The sequence below is a fragment of the Opisthocomus hoazin genome, chromosome 5 (genome assembly GCF_030867145.1).
Source record: "Opisthocomus hoazin isolate bOpiHoa1 chromosome 5, bOpiHoa1.hap1, whole genome shotgun sequence".
Lineage (NCBI taxonomy): Eukaryota > Metazoa > Chordata > Aves > Opisthocomiformes > Opisthocomidae > Opisthocomus > Opisthocomus hoazin.
Genome location: NC_134418.1, coordinates 31068281 through 31088708, shown reverse-complemented (window position 1 = coordinate 31088708; position 20428 = coordinate 31068281). Strand labels below are relative to the sequence as shown.

Here is a 20428-nt window from a genome sequence, read left to right as displayed (position 1 = left end):
GCTGGAGGGGTGCTGGGGTGGTACCCCAGAGCTGGTGGGTGCTCAGCTGGTGGCAGTGGCCGTGAAACTCCACCCTAAGCTCTAGTGAAGTAGCAGCAACGTGTGTTTTTGATCTGCATCCCTGGGAGGGCTTGGGGAAAGGCAGGGAAGGGAATGCTCTGTTGCCAGCCCCCACCTTTTGGGTGGGAGAAGCCCCTTCCCTGAAGCTGTGCAGGCTCCTCCTTGTGCACATTTAAAACCCCCTGTCCCACCGCAGAAGAGCCCTGGATTCTCTGGGGATGCAGCTGATGTCTTGCCCCCACCTGGCTACAGAGAAACCATCTGTTTTTTCTTTCCAACTGGAATTAGGGAAAGGCTTGACACGTTGTGCTATTTATAACTCGGAAGGCTAACAGAGCATCTGTCTTTCCAGCTCCAAGCAGTGCTGGCTTAGCCCAGGGGTGTGCTGGGACCTCTGTGCTGGAAACAGGGCGATTTCCTCGCTTTTTCTCCTTGATGATCCCAGCTGGAGTCGGGGGGGTAGTTTGCATGCGGGAGTTGTAACTTGTCGCTTCACACTGTCATGAGCTAGTTGCTCTCTGACAACTGAAGCAACTCCTGTACCTTCTGCAAGGAGCTGGCTCTGGTCTGGGTGGCAGAGGCTGGAGCAGAGCCTTGAGAGACAGGATCTTGGGGTGCTGGCCCGCCCACTTTCCTCTTCTCGCTCATCTCCTACAGCTTTAGGGGACAGGAGTCCCTCAGGGTGGATGGAGCTGCAAGTCCAGGTCCCTGTAATACAGCTGCTGCCCGGCTGAGCAGATGGGATAGGGTGGGTGGAAGAAGTCTGGGTGCTCTGTGGGAAAAAACCCAACCCTTTCTAAACCTGTCAAATAATTGCAAAATAATCGATTATCTGAAGACTTGTGAGAAATGCTTAGGCCTTCAACACTTTTTTTTTTCTGGTTGTGCTTGCAAGTATCTTTGTTGGCAAAATAGAGTAAGAAATCAAACACCTGGAGCTGCTGGCAAGTGGCAGTGGCTTCTGGGAGGGGTGGAGGTGGCAGGATGGTGAGTGGGCTTCAGCATGCCCTTGGGAGTGTGCTCACTCGAGGGTGAAGTCCCACCAGAGGCTGATGGCTCTTGGTTGTGTCCCTTGACCCAGGCAGAGCTGCTGTTTGCTTGCCAAAGCTCAGACCTTCACCCTGCCCCTGGGTGTGCTGCGGCAATGGGGAGCAGAAGACCTGCCCATCTGGGTCTTAGCTTGTTGAGTGCCTGAGGTTGCTCTTGGCTGATAAATAAAATAAAGGGCTAAAAATAAAAATGCACAAATCTTTCTATGGTATCTAGGAGGACAAGCTGGATGGGCTGAAGGCCAAGTGGTTTTACTGGGCGTAGTTGTGAGCCATGAGAGCTGAAGGAGAGGACTTCCTGAGCTGCCTGCTGCTTGCCACCGAGAGTCTGGGAAGATGGCACTTGGAAACATGTTGATGAGCCATTAGCATATTTACAAACAGGCAAAACAGAAGCGCTATTAGTGAGGCCAGACGGACCCTGGAAATGGTGATGAAAGTGGCCTGCCGGCTCTCTGGGGAGGGCAAGGCAGGGGACCCGGAGAGGGATCACGCACGTCATCTGCAGTGCTGCTGCCAGGCTCTGCTGCTGCCCGAAAGGCCGGGGAATGGGATGTTCTGCACTGAGCTATGTGAACTATTTTTTCTATATAAATAAAATATCTCTGAGATGAAACTGAGCCAAAGAGGGGGAGGTGGGAAGCCTCTAGGAAAAAATGGGTGCTTGCTATTTTTGTAAATAAAACAAGCTGGTGGCAGAGAGTTATCCTCATCTTTTTTTTTTTTTTTTTTTTTAAAGAGGAGGGGGGGAAAGATTTTTTATGGCATGTCCTGGCTGGGTGTTTTTCTATTCTTCCTTCGACAGGGGGGTTGGACTAGATGACCCACAGAGGTCCCTTCCCTGTGATTCTGTGAAAACCCTGGATAAGCTGGAGGGTCTGAGCTGGGAAGATGAGAAGGGTGTTTGCAGCCATCGCCTTGAACACAGGCATCATTCCTGCCCCAGGCTGAACCTTCAGGGTCATCATCCCCTGTAATAAAGTGCTTTTTCCACTTGGCAAGTGCATCTGTTATTTTTTTAGGTTGTCTCATGCCTTGGCCCTTGCTGGCACCCAGTGCTGTAGACATAAACACATCATCCATGTTGCGGGGTGGATGCGTTATGAATAAATGAGATATAAAGTCTGGGCTTGGAGAGAGCTCTGGCCTTTGCACGGGATCAGCTGAAATAACACCCATCTCTTCATTCTTTGCGAAGCGACGTATTTAACATCCCTGTAGCGGTGCGGAGGGCTGACTTGCGCCATACTCACAGCAGCAGAGTCAGAGCATCTCTGCCTCTCGCTCACGGTCCCCCCCCTTCACCCCCCTAGCTTTTATCTGAGGCCAATGCCGGGTTTCACTCAGCGATGCCTTGGAGCTTTACGGGGCGCATCCTGTGGTACCCAGCCTGGCAAGCCCTTCCCCAGCTGTTTTTGGCCCCGAGCTGGGAGCCTGGCTGAGCTTCGCTTACCCCTTCCATTTTAAGGAGGATGCTCCGAGTTGCAGGTGGTGGTACAGCAGCACGTACCCTAGCCTGCTGTTTCCAGCTCTGTTTCCAAACTATGGGGATGAATGTGATGTATTTATTTATGCTTTGCTGCTTGGAGTCGGCGGGTAATGGCCTCACGCCTTTCTCTCCACCCACCATTACAAAATACAAGTTTTCCAAGAAGCCCGTTCTCACCGGGAGTAAATAAGGCTAAAGCTCAGGCACGGTGTAAATGTCTTGATAAAGGCTCCCGGCCGGCTGCGGGGAGAGGGCAGGAGAGGTGCCCTGATGAAGCACCCTTCCCCAGGCCTGAGGCTCAGGTGATGGGCTGGGAGGATTGAGCTGTGTCGGGAGGTGGGATGTGCATCCTTTCTTCTTTTACCTTACCTGTTAGGCGAGTGCTGTGGGGCAGAGGCTTTCCCTCACTGCTTCTCCCACGCTGAGGAGCAAAGAAAAGGCGCTGGGGATGGTTCCTGGTCTCAGGCTCCTGCAGGAAGTGAGGAATCTCTATTCACCCCAGGATATCCCCCAAAATACGCACAGCCTCTGCCCTGTGTTGTAGGCAAGAGAGACTCATTCATTTCAAGCATCCAAGCGTATGGTTGAGCCGGAAAGCAGCCTCCACATGCCAGCCTGACAGACCCACAGCTGGTGGCGCTGGGGACAAGACAGCGTCTCTGGTTTTCACTGCTGATGCAGAGATGAAGTGTCAGTCTGCATGTGAAATTAGCCCACACTGATGAGGTCTCGTTTAATTTCTTGGCCAAGCCTTCCTCCTAGAAACTCACAGTGTCCTGCAGAAGACGACATCCAATTTCTGTTCTCCTTCATGACAAAGGAATTTATTCCCCTGGGGATTACATTTTTTTAAGTGAAGGTGATGGCTTTTCCTCTCCCTTTATTCCCTCACTTACTTTAGCAGCAGTGTTTGAACAAAGTGAGTGATTTTTTTAATAGTTTGGGGTGTTGGTGTTTTTTTTTAATGACTGCTTTTTGCTATTGCTGGACAATACTGAGCTGTAGCTCCAGCATGGTTTTGTAGCAGACTCTATTCTGGGTGACTTCTTGCTGGCAGGGGTAAGGGAGAGCCTTTTCTGCAAGATTTTGGGGAGGGCGAGTACCAGACTGTGCTGTCCAACATATTTCAAGAGCAAAAGGGTGGGAGGGTTGTTTTTTTTTACTTAGTTTGTGGTTTTTCTTAGCCAAGGTGGCCTAATTCACTGCTTCTTCGCTGCCAAACAGGCACGAGGGAGTTTTGCTCATCCCGAGCATCCTTGGAGCCAGCGCTGCGAACAGTGCTTCCTGCTCAGCATCGCATCCCCCCTCTCTTCCCCTGCCTCCCTAAACACAACCCACCTCTCCGGAACCTGATGGGAATGGCAGGATGCTGACTGGGGAAGAGGGTGAGTGGGATACAGAGCAGTCCTACCATAAATCTTGTCCCGTATACGCTCCCAGCCCCAAGAGTTTCCTGGGCTGGCTGTGGTTTGAAGGTGCAGTGACCATTCGCTGCTTTATTCTCCGTTTCTACCCCATTTGAACTAAAAGAGGGTGAGGAACAGCTCAGCATCCACAGTTTAGTGGGTAGGCTTAGTGCCAGCAAATCCCACGCTGAAGTCTCGCTGTTGAGCCGAGCTTCAGCCACCCAACTAACACTAATACAAAAGGGGAGATGAAAGGATGGACACTGCAGAGGCTAAAAAAGGCTAGGAAGGAAAAGGAAAATGCATAATGGTTACCATTTCCTTTTGGGAAGCAGAGCTCGAGGAGGTTTCCTCTTTTCTCCTGTCCTTTTCAGGTAGCTGTTACAGTGCTGGCCACATTTATTACGCTCGCTTGATTAAAATCAAGAGATGACACATCTGTTGTGGGAAGCAATCATGCAAACGCCCCGAGCTTTGATGTTCCCCAGCATGCTTCGTTTAGCGGCCGGGGCAAACAGCAGAGCCTGTTTCCCAGCCTGCGCCGCCGACACCGGTTAACCCGAAGCAAACCAACGCCCGTGTTTGGGGTGAGATGGCAGCTCAAGCCTCTCCTGCCTCACCTGTCTGCATCCCATAGGGAACAGCGGCTGCTTCTCGGTTGCCCTCCTCACACCAGCAAACGCCTTGCTGCTTCAGGGCTTCCGCTGTAGCAGACAGGTGTCTTGGAGGATACCCTGATCAACCTCCCACCCTCCCCACGCAAGGAAACGGTCCAGAATTCAGAGCAGGGACATAAAACGCTGTGAACTGCTGCACCTCTACCTGTGCGGGGGTGCTGCTGCCTTCCCCAAAACCCCTCCAGAAACTCAGTCGTGCCCCCGGCTTGCCGAGGGTCTGTGGGAAGCAGCCGATCTACAGCCTCCGGGGTGATGGTGACCAGCTCTGGGGGCTTGCCAGGAAGCCCCAAACCTTTGCAGCACCATTTAGTGCCGATTTATTTACCGAGACCATGCAGACTGAAGGCGTTGCTTTGCACTGCTGGGGGAGTTAGCCAGAGGTAGAAGCGGCCAAGCGAGGGGACGTGGGCTAGGGTGAGCAACCCCTCCCCAAACCAGGCCTGCCATCAGCCAACCCCCGGCTTCGCACACTGGTAGCTGAACGCGTAAACCGGGGACTAAAAAAACACCTCGCTGTATTTTAGCGGCCAAGTTTTTAAAGGATTAAAAATAAAGCTGTGGAGCAGGCACCCCCATGTGTGAAGTGGGGGAACTCTTGGCCCAGGAGCATGGGTGATCAATGCACCTTCCCACAGGCTCCTGTGCTGTGTTTGGTGAGAAAAACACAATTAAATGGAAAAAAAATGAAATTACAAGCTTCTGTGCAGAAGCATCTGCAGGAAAAGAAAGGGAGTGGTGATGGAGCAGCCCCATAACTGTTCATGGTCCCTTGCAAGGCAAAGCATCTCTGTGCAGAAGCATCTGCAGGAAAAGAAAGGGAGTGGTGATGGAGCAGCCCCATAACTGTTCGTGGTCCCTTGCAAGGCAAAGCATCTCACCGCAGGGCCGTGCAGGGAGATGATTTCAGAGGAAGGGGCATGTGAAAGCACAGGACACCCCTGCACGGTGCTGGCTCTGGCTCAGCAGCCCTCGTGTTCCCCCACCCGAGCCATGGGGCAGCAGCATTTCCAAGGGTGCCACAGCACTGGCTGAACCTCCATCCTCCTCCTTTACCTCCCCGCTGGGGAATTTGGGTTCCCTTGCCTACAAACCGAGTGGCTGGTGTGTCCCGAGACCCAGAGTTTCCTATGCAAAGGCCAAAATTCAGGTTTATTGTGGGCACTGCACGCCCACCCTCCGGTTGCCTGTCATCCACTGCACCCAACGTAATCCTGCCCACAGCGGTGCCTCGGCGCCTGGGCATCTCCTCGACAGTGGATGCTCTGCTGCAGAAGCACTTATAAATTAAGGATTTTTTTGTTGTTGTTGTTCTTCCTCATTCCTGCTAGGAGTCGTCATAGAGAGGGTTGTTGTAGTTGCCCCAGGAGCCGTAGTCGTGGTCATCCAAAAGCCTGCCATAGGAGGAGTGCCTGCCAGGGGAAAGCAAACCGCCCCAGCGTTACCAATTGCTTTGGTGGTTTATTAGTTATTTTTACCATGGGGCGAAAAAAAATGCATGCAAGACCCGACTAGGTCAAGCTTTGGGATAGTTCACCAGGAAGCATCACGACAGAAAACACGCCCAGGCAGGATTTTGCCCCTGTTGAACTGGACAGGGATATGGTAGGGAATTAAAACAAGACCTTCGCTCGTGTCAGCTGTCGGCAAAGCCTCATTACAGATGCTCAGCGCTGGGCTGTGCTGCTGTTTATTGTCTAAGTCACGGCAAGACCTGTGGCAGCAGCTTGCTGTAGGGATAATTACTGGTTATGACGATGATGAACAGCGTCTCTGGCATTTGAGTGAGGCTGTTGTAAAATGGGGAAGGAAAACTCTGCTTTTCAATATAGACGTGGTAGAAAGTGCAGCTGTGCTGGGACTAGAGGCTGCACATCAGCCCACTGGGCATGGGGACAGCATCTGCCCAGGGCTTTGCCCCTGAGCACCACCCTTGCGATGGCGAGAGGGGCTGCAGCCTTGGCGTGGGGGCGGGGGGGGGGGGCCCTGGTGGGCAAGTGCCCCGAAAACAGCCTTACCTGATCTTGAGGTACGCCGCCGCCCCGAAAACCAGCACCACCACCACGATGACCGTCACGGTTATGGCCACGATGCTCCCTGCGGAGGGAGGGTCCATCAGAAAGGGTAGCGCTGAGCCCTGCCACGTCCCAGCCCCGCAGCACCCACCCCACACCCCAGCTGCTCCAGATACACCCGTGCCAGCCATGTCTGGTGGGGTGGGGACATTCCCCCACTGCTTCCCAAAGCTCCTGCGGAGGATGCTGGGCACCCCTGTATTTTTGCAATGACCCCCTTCTCATAAAGACACGGCAGGTGGATCTGGGATAACACACACCTGGGCTTTGCTTGAGGACTATGGACGTGCTCCTTGATGCTCCTCCTGGCATCAGGCAGCATTTAGAGCTGAGCCAAGGCTAGAAAATGCTCAAGATCCCTCCCTTTTCTGGCCTTATGAAGCGCTTTTAAGCTATGTGAGCTTGCGGAAGAGGACAGGTGAAAGCTAGTGTCAGCTTAGTGAGGTCTCCAAGAGGCAGAAGAAAACCCTACATCTTCCTAACTCAGGTTGCAACTATTATTCAGGGCAACTCTTTCCTCAGATTTGTACGTAAGGATTTTATTTGCATCTCCGGGCAACCGAGGTTTGGTACCTACGGCTCCTTGTCTCCACCGGCGGAGCAGATGACATAGGCTCCTCCAGGAAAGCTCAGCTTTTGCTGAATGGTGCACTCAGAAACCTCCTGAACACCTCTTCCCTTCCAGTTCAGGGCGTCTGCCCCTCTTATCTAAGCACCTGGAGGCTGCCATTTTATCTATATATGCATATGAAGAGTGGTGGTGCTCACCTGCGCTCAGGGCACGTGGGACCTCTTCCATGGTGACTCCGGTGGAGAGGGTGGTTTTTCCAGTGGCCATGGCCTCAGCTGCAGTGGGGCTTGTCACAGTCACTGGTGGGGACGTTGGCTCCACAGCCAGGCTTGATGCCACAGCCAGCGTCTCCAGAGAAGGGACATCCTTGGTCAGTGCCGGTGGCTGGGTGGTGTGGGGACTCATGAGGACCGGCGTTGGGGACAAAACCATCCCAGGGGATGAGTTCAGGTCGCCGGTGGGGAGGGAGGAGGATGGCGATGATGCAGGTATACCCGTGGGGCTGGGAGCTGCCCCCAGATCCGTAGTGCCTCTTGCCAAGCTGGCAGTATTTGCTGTCCGAAGACCTGGGTCTGTGTCCAAGGTTGGTGGCCTCGAGCTGGGGTTGAAGGCTACAGATGGGCTGTCTGTTGTGGTTATGGTGGCCACAGGCATGGAGCTCATGGTGATGGAGGCAGGAGCAGGGGACAGTGCCACCGCAGGGGTGGTATTGTGGCCATTCCCCTCCGTTGGCCCAGAGGACATCCCATCTCCAGCAGGTCCTGTGGATGTGGGCAGCGAGGGCTGGCCAGGAGCTGGCATGGGGACAGCTGCATCCCTGGAGCCCAGTCCCGATGGGGTCCCCTCTGAGGGGAAGGGAGGGCTGGCAGGTGCAAGGGGCGATGCTGTGGAGTCATCACCCAGTCCTAGGAGCGAGACAAAGAAATATTAATAACGGGGAAATCCTTGGAGCAACCTTAGCTTTGGGTGAACACTGAAAGGTTTGGGAATGAAGCTGGAAATGAGTTAATTGGTTTTAAAACGCTGAGAGCCATCTCAAATAAAACGATGGGAAATATCCCTGCATCGCTAGAGGTGAGGTTTAAACCAGACCAGCTGCCCCAGCATGGGTCAGCACCATTTTTCCCCAAGGCTGAGATCCCCTGCATCTCAAAATACCCCCTCCTTCATCTTCCTAGCATCTCCTCCCAGCAGCCAGCAAAGCAGTAGGGGAGCAAGCTCCTCCTCAACAGCAACCCCCGCGCAGCTGGGAATGATAACACAAGATGCCTCTCTCTCCTCTCCCCCCGGTTTCCTTGTGCATTCATTCATTCGACTCCATTTCTTAGCACCAAGATGAGTCATTTTTTCCTCTATTCCCACCAGCAGACTGCTGGGGCTCTCCCCCACCATCCTTTCCGCTACCCAGGGCTAAACTCAGCACTGGGCCAGCGCTAGCAGCTCCCTCGGCACGGTGGGGCCAGGGGAAGAGCGTGCCAACATGAAGTGACATCAGGAGGGATTTTCATTCCCATGCATTCATTTATTTACACCCCCAGAGCATCTGAAGACCAGCACTAGGAAGAACAAGAACTTGCTCCAGCACAAACAAGCCACAACGAATTAATTGTTACATGAGTGTGGAGGACAAAAAAAAACACAGCAAAATGCTGATTTTGTGGGAGCCCTGAAGCCAAACTCCCACCTCAGCTCCAGAGACAGGAGCTTGGTGCTTATCTGAGAAACAACAGCAGCGAGAGCACAGACAACTCTCATGGCAGCTCTCTGCGAGTAGGAGCCTGCAGATCGCATGGCTGGGCATTACTGGTGGGCACATCAAGCTCTCCTCCCCATCACCAAGCCACCCCCCAAGGAGATGTCATCAACCACCACAGCCAAATCTGCTGTCCCTCAAGTCAAACTGAAATGTCATCCATGCAGGTGACACCCAAGGTAGCAAGAAGGGACCCAGCCTGCACTACAGATGTGTTTGAGAAGAAACAGGGCTGTTGCTGGCCCACTGCGTGACTGACTACACATCAAGCTGCCCCAAGAAACAGTGGGGTGGGAAGGACTCAGAGTTGGAAGCAGGGGCTGTGCAACACGGGGTTCCTCCAGTAAAGCCCCTCCCTCACTGCTGAGCACCCAGGAGAGCCACAAGGCTGCTAGGGCAGACAGCACCTTGTGCCAAAAGAGCGATGGAAACATTTAGTGCCTGTGTGTAGAAATGGTGGGATGCAGCACTGGTGAGCAGGGACTCACTAAACCGTGGTTTGGGGTGTTTTCAGCCATCAGTGCAAGCAGAAGGCTGCAGGTGTCTAACACAGCTTCACCCAACCTCCACCTTCAGTGGAGGAAGACAGCAGGAGGGACATCTCTGCTAAGGACCTCCAACTCACTGCAGCAAGCACTGGGTACATAGCACACCTTTCATGAAGGCATTTTCTGTATAGAAACTGCAAATAGAAACTGCAAACATATGCTTGGTCAGGGATTTAAAGCCAGCTCCTGGGCATGGCTTCTACTACAGCATAAGCACCTGTAACGCTTGACCCAAAATTTTTATTCCTGGCTCTGTAGATATCCCTGTGATGGGCCCCATTTCCCATGTAGGAGGTGGGACTGATGCCATGGGTGCTCTTCTCCCAGGGACAGGCACTTGGAGATGCCTCTGAGCTTTCACCCTCCTTGGGCTCTCGGTGTGCTAAGGGGCAAGACTGATAGACCTTCGGGTAAGAGAGAAGAGATGGATGACAAGTTGGAGTCTGGTTACCAAATAAGCCACCTGGCTTAGCACCCATGGTTTCCACACTCAGTCCAACCACAGCAGCATGGAAGCACCCAGACATCCCACCTCCCCCTTCCCAGCTTCCCAAAGCATACCAGGCTCCTGCACAGCTTCTGCTGTCAGCAGGGCACTCTGATGTCTCCTCACACCAGGACCTCTACATTTCAGGCTTCCTGGTTAATACCCAGGAGTTACTGGCACATGAACTCAAGCTGCATTACTATGATAATTCTGAGCTTAAAAGCCATTAGTTCAGATGAATGCATTGGTTTTCACAGCTTGGCTTCACCCACAGCATCTCACCAGGACAAAGCCAACAACCCTGATGGGCCCCCTCTCATCCTGTCCCTTCCTCCTGCAGAGGCTGGTGGATCAATTGCTCAGTTAAGGCACTGCAGCACCACAAAACCAAATATTCCCTGTGCTGCTCCATCCCCTTGTGTAGCTCTCCACACTGATGTGCCACAGGCAGCAGGTGCCAGGTCCCCTACAGCATAGGCAGGTACCATGCCTGCGCACTCATACAGCAGCATAGTGGGACCTGAAAAGCACCTGCAGCAACATCTGTTAGGTACCAACACCATTTGGTACATCACTTTCAGTGGCCAGAAACAAGCTGCAAGGGCCTGCTTCTTCGACACATTGATGCTGAGGTTCAAGTGGTTGATCTGTGCCCTTTTTTGCTTTTACACTGGTACTCCCCTTGCCCTTTCTTGACCAGGTTGAAGCATCCTCACATGGTCTTCCCAGCACACTCACTCAGGGCGGGACATGCGGCAGAGCACAAAGAAGGGAGGCTGCCAAAACTGCATCTCCTTTGTTAAGAGAAAGAAGGTACAAGCGCCATTTCTAGCAGGTACTGTTAGTCCACAACCTCCCACACCACAAGAGCTACAGATGCCATCAGCCACAACCCCAGGAAAGCACGGCCTGCTGGTTTTCATGGCTGAGGGTGGGACACACAATCCATGGTTGGATTCATGAGGACCACTGAGCAACAGGGTCTTTCTCAAGGTTTTAACACCATGCAGCCATCCTGGGCCTTAGGCAAGAGGAGGCATGGTCTCTGCCAGAGAGAGATGGATGGAAGACGACATCAAAGGATGTCAGCTATCAAAGGATGCCAAGCATAGTTCAGCCCTCAAGAATTTGCCCATCTAGTTCACTTAGGGCAGCTGGAGACACACAGGCGGAAAGGCAGATCAGCAGTACAGGTTGATACCAAGGCATGAGTGAAGAACCCAAGTATTCTGGCCCAGCATGCCCTGCCCCAGCTCCACCAGCTTCCCTGTGCCCACACTTCTGACCTCAGGTAAGTGGATTATTCACACACATGAGCAACACCAAATCAACCTCCCCCATCAGCAGTGATTCAAGGCATCATCACTGCAAATGCTCTTGCAACAGCAAACCCCTCAGCCTCTGTGATGCTGCCTGAAGGTCCCTGGCTGACCAGTCATTGCATTGCCAAGAGTAGCTCTGCAGCTCACACATACCCTGAGCAGAGCGCTTATTGCCTGTTTTGAGAGGTCTGCCCTGAATATGGCTAAGCCAAGGCAGAAATCAGCTACCATGTGGTAGCTGAGGGTGCTGGAAGTGCTAACAAACCCAGACCAAGCACCCCTTCACCCCTGGTGTTCTTCAAATCAGCGTTCAACGTCTACCTGTATTTCTGTAAAATAATCCTTTCTCCAGCATGCTGCAAACAGCCCATGCAGCCTGTAGCATGACACATTGCTGTTTCATCGAGCACAGCAGGACCCTCCCAGGGCTGGTAGCACCCTCAGAGTTTATTACTTCTCTATAAATGTAGATGCTTCCAGTCTCTCCTGGACATAAGCAGGTTTCCACCTCTCTGCAAAGCCACCCTAGGGTCCCACATTGCTTGCTTGTGCTTTGGATCAGAGCTCTTGATCAGCTTGAACTTTGGAAGCAAAGTGACAGGGACCTCATAAAGCTGGCAATACCACTAGCCAGGATGAGTCAGGAAGTTTCTGATAATATCTGAGGGGTATAAGTTCAGAGCATGAGCCAAGACTGGATGCAGGAACAGTCCTTGGCCACTGGCTGAGTGCTCCCAGCCAAGCAGGTCACAAGTCACAGGGACATTTCCCAGGAGACCAAGCACGGCTGAAGGCAGCACGCTGCTCAGCTCAGCCCTGGTTTTCCCTCATCGCCCTCTGCTCCTGTACGGTCATTGCCAACCAGGCTTTCGTTTCCAGATCAATAGCACTGCATTTATCTCTGCTAGCAAACCTTGCACCAGCCCCCTGCTATCCTCTTGCTCCCCTGAGCCATCATCTCCATTGGGTCATCTGGGACCCAGCAACTGCCCTCACCCACAGCACATCACCCCCTCACACATAGGCTGTGCTCACTTGCATCACAGAAGCAGCCCAGCTTGGATCCCAGAGGGAAGGCAGGCAGCTTCCAAACCAGGTTAGGATGAGAGGACAAAAAGGACCTGGCCGAGGACCTCCTTGGCTGAGATCTCCACGTGTCCTCACGCCACTGACCCAGCTCATGGCCAGTCAGCCCCGCAGGTGGGTGCTGCCCGTCCCCAGGGAGCTGGGTGGCCAGAAGAGCACCCAGCTTGTCTGCAAGCCCAGTCCTTTACAAACACATCTGAAAAGGAAAAGAAAAAAACAAGGCAGGGTTTCCTTGTTCCTCCAACACCTGGTCTGTAGGAGCTGCAGGTGTGGGCAGGAACCAGAGCAGTGCACTGGCATAAGGAACAAAAAACCCAGCAGAAAACTTCTTTTAGGACCACATGACTTCAAAGGCTAAAAAAACTCAAACAGGGGTTGTCAGAGGGATCGAAGGATGTCAGCTATCAAAGGATGCCGAGCATAGTTCAGCCCTGAGGAATTTGCCCATCTAATTCACTTAGGGCAGTTGAGCACCCCGCTGGAATCCAGCTCGGAGCAGGAGCGGGCAGGGGACTGCCAGGACAATGTAACCACCAGGAAAACAATAGGAAACCATACTTCACAGCCCCACATGAAAATTGAAAGGTCATTTTTCTAGGTTCTCTTCCCTAGGAATACAGAAAACAGCCCTACAATTCAAATATCTTGCTCTCAGGGAATATTAACTCTGATCACCTGCCAACCCAAGGAATGAACAATCCACCTGATGGATTATCTCCATCTGCTATTTGCATGCTGTTCTCCTGGCCTCTGCAAGCCATCAAAGGTGGAGGTCTCACCCTTGCAGAAGCTGAACACTTCCCATGCTCTACTTGGGAAACAGCTGCCTGACCTGGGCTGGCAGCCTCTCCAGCAATGCGTTTCTCAGGCACTCCAGAAGCAATCACAGCAAGCTTTTAAATTGCTCTGCCAGCTGAAACACAGCATAAAGAACAAGAGAACATCTCTAGCCCAAGTGAATGACATCAGATGGAGGAGCCATGCCACAGCAAACAAACATCCACTGATAAGGCAGAGATGGAGCTTTTAAAGAGCTTTGCTTCATGACTCATCACATCTGATGTAACTACCAGAAGGTCCACATGACCTAACCCACACACCATGTGAAGTAGTGCTCTCAGCCTGAATTAACAGAAGCACCCATGCACCAGCCACAGTACGTGATGCTCCTCTAGCAGCCCAGGCCCCAGAGATAACATAGGTTTCTGTAACGTTAATATAATTTTTCTTGTCCCTCTCAGCAGCACACCCCAACTATACTTACACAAGGAATCTAACCACCCTTTCTGAACAAGAAATACAACAACAGATGGAGAACAAGCTATTACAACAAAGAAGTCTGTCAGGTGCCCACAACATACCTTGCTGACACAGCAAGATTAGGTACCATTTTCCATGCCAGCTCAGCAGCTGCTTCTGGGGCAGGCACTAACACAAGCACCTAGGCAACATATTCAGTTTATGGGTCTCTGCTACTGAAAGCAAAAGTCAGCAGTAATCTCACTGCATACCTACAAAATACATCTAGGGTAGATACAGAAAAATGCTGATACAGGCCCATCCTCTGCTCAAGACAAGGGGATACATTAAGCTCGGGGTCAACAGGGGAAACAAAATCAGAGTATCAGCCCAAACCAAAAAAGGAACAGATTAGAGACAACCTACAGACAACACAGGCCCAAAAACCCACCCAACACTACAGACAGATACATCTACCACACAATTCAGACAAGAAGCAGAGACCTGAGCCGGAGCTTAAACGGAGGTCCCGGCCCAACGGGCTGAGGGTGCCTGGGTGGGGGGTCCCAGGTGAGGCCCGCCAGGGTGACTAGGGGCTATTAGCGCAGTTGGGGGCTCTGACATAAAAGCTGGTGGCCAGAGCTGTGTCCTCTCTGTGCAGGATTGCTAGGAGTACAGGAAAATGCTATGAGTAATTAGTTGTAATATATGATACTAGTGAGGGAAAGTATGTGTGTAGGGGTGAGTTCTTACTTCAATGTTTTGAGAGGGGTACCTGTACTCTAAAAAACAATGTGAGTTGGTGTGGCTTACTCTGGATGATGCACTTGATGGTGTGCAACTTCTTTGATCTTCTGTAGGTCCTGCACTAGGTTCTCACCAAGTCACAATGACGGAGCACTCCTGGCTCCTTTGGTCCTGCAGCACGTGTTGGTGTATTACCAGGTTAAATGATGCAGAACACTAAAACAATTTATGTTTAAATATAGGGTGAGGACTTCCTGTTCATGACCTTGTTAGCTTGCTTTTGGTTTCTGTGGCTGGGGATTCCCCCAACTTGTGCTGGTTTTTGCAGTTCCCTTCCCCTTGTTGTGCTCAGGTGTAACTTGTGTTGTGTTACTGCTGCCTAGCTGTAAAACTGGTAGTGCCTAGCTGTGGATAGCCAAAGGTCTCCTTGTGATGACTAAAACTAAATAAAACTGGTTTTTGCTTTGGGTTCAACTTGTTTTTCAAGCTGTTCAGCACTGGGCTGTCTCACCTTCTCTGTCACCATGTAACTTGGGCTTTGGTGTTGCTTGTCTCTCTTCTCTCTAGTTGGAGGGCCCCATCTGCAGTAAATAAGGGTCTGACTAAACTCTGTACTGATATGGGAAGAGCAAGGAGGATGATATGGTGGTTGTCTTTGGCATTGAGGTTGTGTCTCTGCTTGTCTAGGGCACTGCTGCAGAGCCCTGCTTTGCTGTCCCCAAGAAATAAGGAAGATGGGGTGATCTGGGAGCAGCTCTGGCTCAGACCCAACAAGCTTTCCATGCCATCTCTGAGGCAGCACCCACCTGGGTTGGCACTGGGAAATGGTAACTCCTGGGGACATCCCTGGCTGATATTGAGCTTAGAATAAATAAGGGCCAACACAGTGGCTCTCCAGGCTTGTAGCAAACCTCCAGCAGCACATGTGATGCTGGTGACCTGTAACGGTAGCAGCAGTGGGAGCACCGCTGGGTGATGCACTGCTTCCTTGCTGCCCACTCAGCTCCTGCTATATCACCTTTCTTTTCAATGTCAGGTTGTATCAGTGACAGTCTAAAACTGGTTGAGGGGAGGAAGAAACCAAGGAGAAAATCAGGGTCCAGAAACATCAACAGGTAAAAGGCAAAGCTTTCCAATAACTGCGTAAAGAAGTTAAGGCTGTCAGATCAAATAAATCTGCAGTTGCTCTGATCTACTAGCGAGCCAAACTGGCTTCCTGGGTGATTAGTTCTCTTCTGCTGCATGGTTGTTAAGTGGTTTAAGTCTAATTGCTCTGAAGCCTGAAGCTTTCTGTAGCTAATAGAAACAGCTACGCAATGGAAATCAACGTGCTGTCTCCCTGTGTCCTTCACCATCCAGAGGCCCCACCCCTGGGGGAGAGGCTGTCCCAAACACCCAGCTGACCAGGGCACCCTAGGGATGTCCCTTGGCAGCCCTCCTTGAGGATGCAGCCCCATAGGGGTTGCTGCTAAGAAAACCCGTCAGTATCCACCTCCCTGGGTGTAGGGATTGTACCAACATCTCTTGTAGATGCATGGCCTGCCTTTCGCAAGAGGCAAGTGCAAAACCCGCATGGTCAAACACGTAAAGTTGGGGTCTTTGGGCAAGCTGGCAAGGAGGGGCTCCAAGTGAGGTCTTCCCTGGCTGGTGGGTTATGGCCTGGCTTGGGAGCAGCAGCTGCTCTCCCCCTGGCTACTTGCATGGGAGGAAGGAGCTAACATGGGTGCCTGGCTTGCTCTTGCACACTTTCAGACTGAGGAAAGCTGTTGCAGGCAGATTGCTCTTGAGGAACCAGGCAGACAGCTGCGGTTGCACAACAAACCCACCCTCCACAGCAGCTGCGGAGCTGGGTAGCCCCATCACCCTTCATGTGAAGAAAACATTGTTTCACCCTGTGGCTAAGTGTTGCTTAATTATTCAACTCATGAAGCACTTTATCCTGAAGTTGCAATGAAATTACAGCAGGAAAAGAAGGTGAAGAGGAGCATTTAGAGGGTTTTTCCTTCCAAGTGACAAAACAACCTGTGGCTACAGGTCAACCCATGCAGCTAGACGTGTTTGAGGACCTGGGGTGGAAAACCTCTCTGGTCCTGGAGAACCCCCGGCTGGCAGGGCCCTCTGTCACCCTTGGGGTTTGTTGGCAGGCTGTCACCTCGTGTGGTGGCTTTAACTGATTGCTGGGCATAATGAGGCTGCTGGGTGCTGTGGGAACCTTTCATCTCAGTGTGACCTTTGCCCTCGTTAAGAACAGTAGTTTACAGCACCAGCTCTTTTTAAAATGAGTTTTGCTGGATTTAAATAAAAAATACTTTAGATACTACACGTTATATTCTTGAAACATGCAAATGTGTTACGCTGTGCTTATTTCCCTGGCGTGTTGCACCCTGGGAGGAGAAACCATTTGTCAGCTCTTTGGGCTGGGTGGCTGGCAGATATCAGCCCCGTCTGCCCATGCAGCTGGGCTTGGGCCCCCTAACAATGCATTTTTCCAGGTGGATATCTCGGACATGGCTCTCAAGCTAGCCAGGCGTGTTGCAAACAGCAGCTCTGCCCAAGTGACAACACACCAGCTAAACAATTTTCCTGGCTAGCTGCTAATTACTGCTGCTAGGTGCAGCTTTCAAGGTGCACCAGCACTATCCCAGCCTTCCTCGGGAGGAGAAGCAATTGGGTTCAGCAAAGGACTCTAAGCATCCTCTAGTATTAGAGGCTGAAGCTGTTGCTTGCTCTTTTGAGCTGGGAGAGGAGAGTGGGGCCAGGAGTGCTCAAAGCTTCATCTCCTCCATGGCAGCTCAAAGCAACCCATGGTGCCAGGCTCTGAGACCCCCCAAAAGCAGCTTTTCCTCCCCAGAAGCTCCTTTTAGAAGCACCCAAAGATTTGAAAGCTGAAAGCTGCCTCTTGCAGCTACTTTAAAATGCCTCAGCTGCTGGCTGGGGAGCGGGGTGAATTGGTAAAGGAGAAAGCGGGCTCGGGCCTGCAGCAACTGTGTTTTTGTACACGGCCAGGCATCATGTTGGGAAAGCAGGTTTGAATTTACATTCAGAGTAAGAAGTAATAACAGGATAAACTTCCTTGTGTGAGATGCTATTATTTCATTATGTGGCCAGGCAAAGCCCAGTCTTATTTCACTCCCACCCAGTGACGTCCTCTCTATCACTAAGTCCTGAAGAATGAGCTTGAATCATATTTAAATCATGCTTTTTGTTTTCTCACAGGTGATAGAAATAATACTTACAAATATATTTATTTATGGTGGGGCAAAAAAAGTCATAGAAAGCATCTGAAAGATCTGGGGTTTTGAGGGTGTTTGGGAGCAGCCTGACTACCACAGGACTCTACTCCAGGGAAATCTTTCCTGGCTCTCCTATCAAGCCCTGCTGGCGCTGGTGCTTTAGAGAGGGATGGTCGTGGGAACAGCTTTGGGTTTGGCCCAGGCGCTGGGAAAAACCCGCCTCCCAACCCCAAAGCGGCTGAGGGCTGACTCCCAGCAGAGGCTGGCTGCTTTTGAGCAGCTTGCCAAGGTGGTGGCTGAATCAGGGCCGGGTAGAAGCCCACGAAGGAGCCAAATGTAGTTTCATCCCCATCTCTCCCAAATGCTCTTGCTTGGGAAGTACAGAAACAGGAGCTTGCTGGCAAACTCCACATTTACAAGAAGAAGGATTTAGCCAGCTCGCCCTCCTCTTGCACTAGTGGGGTCACTTCGCAGGGGAAGATCTCCCGCAGGCTGATGCGGTCCAGCTTTGCTGCGCCCGCAGATGTGGCCTCCCCGGCTGCTGCTCTGGGGACATGGCTGCTGGCTTTTGCAGGGAGCTCAAAACCTGTCCCAGCCTTGTCCCCTCGTGCTGCCCTGCTACGCACCGACAGCAATTTATCAATATCCGCTTTGCCCGATGTATTTCTCCTTGTGCACGGCCCTGTTGCTCGGTTATGCAAGTGTGTTTTTCATGTTTCCGAGCAAGCAGCTCTGTGTTTATTAAAAACCCAGCCCGGACGGAGGGATGACCTGTGCGTGCTGTCACTTGAAAGTGCTTGCTGTCGCACCTGCCAGGGACTGAACTGTCTCCTCTGACTGTCTTAGCGGGGGAAAGATGTCGAACTGCATGTTTCTATGAAATGAGGAGGTTGATCTTGCTGGGGGGAGATGCCTTTAGCTGGCTGGGGAAAGTGCTGGGTGTGCAGGAGCCTCCACTCAAGGCTGGGGCAAGCAAGAAAAGCTCCTTCAGAGCAGGGACCCTGCTGGGAAAGGGGCTGCGAGGCTGGGGGGGTGAGCTCCAGCCCGGGCGGGGTGGGGGCTGCCTGCAAGGAGATGATGGTGGTCCCCTGAACTTCTCCTCCTGCGCCCTGGCTTTCAGGCCAGCTGGGGACCCCTCTGCGGGGCAGGGGTCGAGGAAAAGAGGAGCAAAACACCTCTCACCCGGCCCCACGGGTGTCGGGGTGGGCGTGGGGGGGACGAGTGGGACCGGGGCAGGGGGGGAGTGTGCTCTGCGGAGCCCTTCTGCGGGCATCCCGCCTCTGCCGGGAGGCAGCCGGGGGGTCTGCTTTCCCTCCCCGCCCCCCCCCGGTCCCCATCGTATCGCTCCCGCCCGGCAGCGGTGGTCCTCGGTTTCGTGTCCCCCCCCTCCCCCGGTAACCCCCGGCGGGCGCTTACCTGCCGGGAGGAGGAGGAGGGCGAGGAGGAGGAGGCGGCAGCAGCAGCCCATGGTGCCGGCGGCGCTGGCAGCCGCGGCGGGAGGGACGCACCGCACCGCACCGCACCGCCCGGCCCCGCCGCCCGCCCCGGCCCGGCCCCTGCCACCGCCCCCCCTCCAGCGCCGGGCGCACAGCGGCACCTGCCGGCACCGGGACGGGGCACCGGGCGGGGTGTACGGGGACCGGCCTCGGGGTACCGGGCACTGGGCAGCCCGTGCGGGGCGCGGGCACCCTGCCCGGGGGTGAGGACCCGGCCCCGAGCGCGGCCCCGGGAGCGGTGGCATCGAGGGGGGGTGACGGGGATGCCCTGTGGCACTGCCCCCCTCCTTCCTCAGGGCCACGCCGGCTCCTGCCTGGGTAAAACTTGCGTTTTTAAAGAAATAAATGCGCCTCGCCAGGGCATCCCTCTGCCCTCGGGGGCACGCGGGGGAGAGGTCTTCTGCTGCCATGGTTGGGGGGGGAGGGGGTGCCCCTGCCTCTGCTGAGCGTTGCCTGCCACATCCGAGGGGTCCAGAGGCCGCAGAGAAGGACACCCCGGGTACGTGCATCAAGGGGAGCCGGGCCAGAGCCAGGCAGCCAGGGCCCTGCCTTCCCACAGCGCGAACAGCTCCTGAAATGGGGTCCCGCTGCCGAAGGACCCAGCCGGGAGGCACCCGCAGCGCAGTGGGAGGTAAAAGTGCCACTTGTTTTTTTACCTCTTTCCTTCTGGAAAGCGATTTGCTGCAGGTGAAACGTTTTCAGGCTCAACTCCTCTCCTCTGGGTTTTCGCGTTCTTGCTACGGAAAAAGATGTCATCGGAGCCGGGCCGTGGCCAAGCTATCTTTAACCGGGGTTACGCAGCCGTCTATTCTGTTGCGTCGTGCGGTGTTTTCTCAGGACGGGCCCTGGCTCTGGGCCTAAAACAGCAGGACACAAAATCCAAGGCAGCTGGTGTTTCTGGAGTGGCCGGGAGACCAGCTGCCTTGCTGTGCGTTGGGTGGCTTTGCTGTGCCATTAGCATCTCAGCTCTCCTTGACACCCTTCCTCTGCTTGGGAGGAGGAAAAATAACACTGTTGGCGTCATAGGAACCGTGAGATAATTTCCCTGGTCTCCCATCCTTTTTTTGACTTTCTTTTGCAGAAGGTGCTGCATGTTTCCATGGGCAGGAGGAGGTATCTGAGTAGATGGCAGGGCTGGGCACAGCCCCCACGCCCCACTGTGGCGTTGGCTGCAAACCCCACGCCTCAGCTGG

The 20428-nt window shown here is 53.3% G+C and overlaps 1 protein-coding gene across 1 annotated transcript; it reads right to left on the bottom strand.

The window, feature by feature from the left end:
- Positions 1-5802: 5802 nt before the first annotated feature.
- On the bottom strand, positions 5803-19275 carry PARM1 (prostate androgen-regulated mucin-like protein 1). The gene is made up of 4 exons (XM_075420857.1): positions 19156-19275; positions 7522-8229; positions 6697-6775; positions 5803-6090 (listed from the first exon to the last, which is right to left on the bottom strand). The coding sequence occupies exons 1-4, from the start codon at positions 19205-19207 to the stop codon at positions 6006-6008; spliced, it is 924 nt and encodes a 307-aa protein (XP_075276972.1). The 5' UTR covers positions 19208-19275; the 3' UTR covers positions 5803-6005.
- Positions 19276-20428: the final 1153 nt, after the last annotated feature.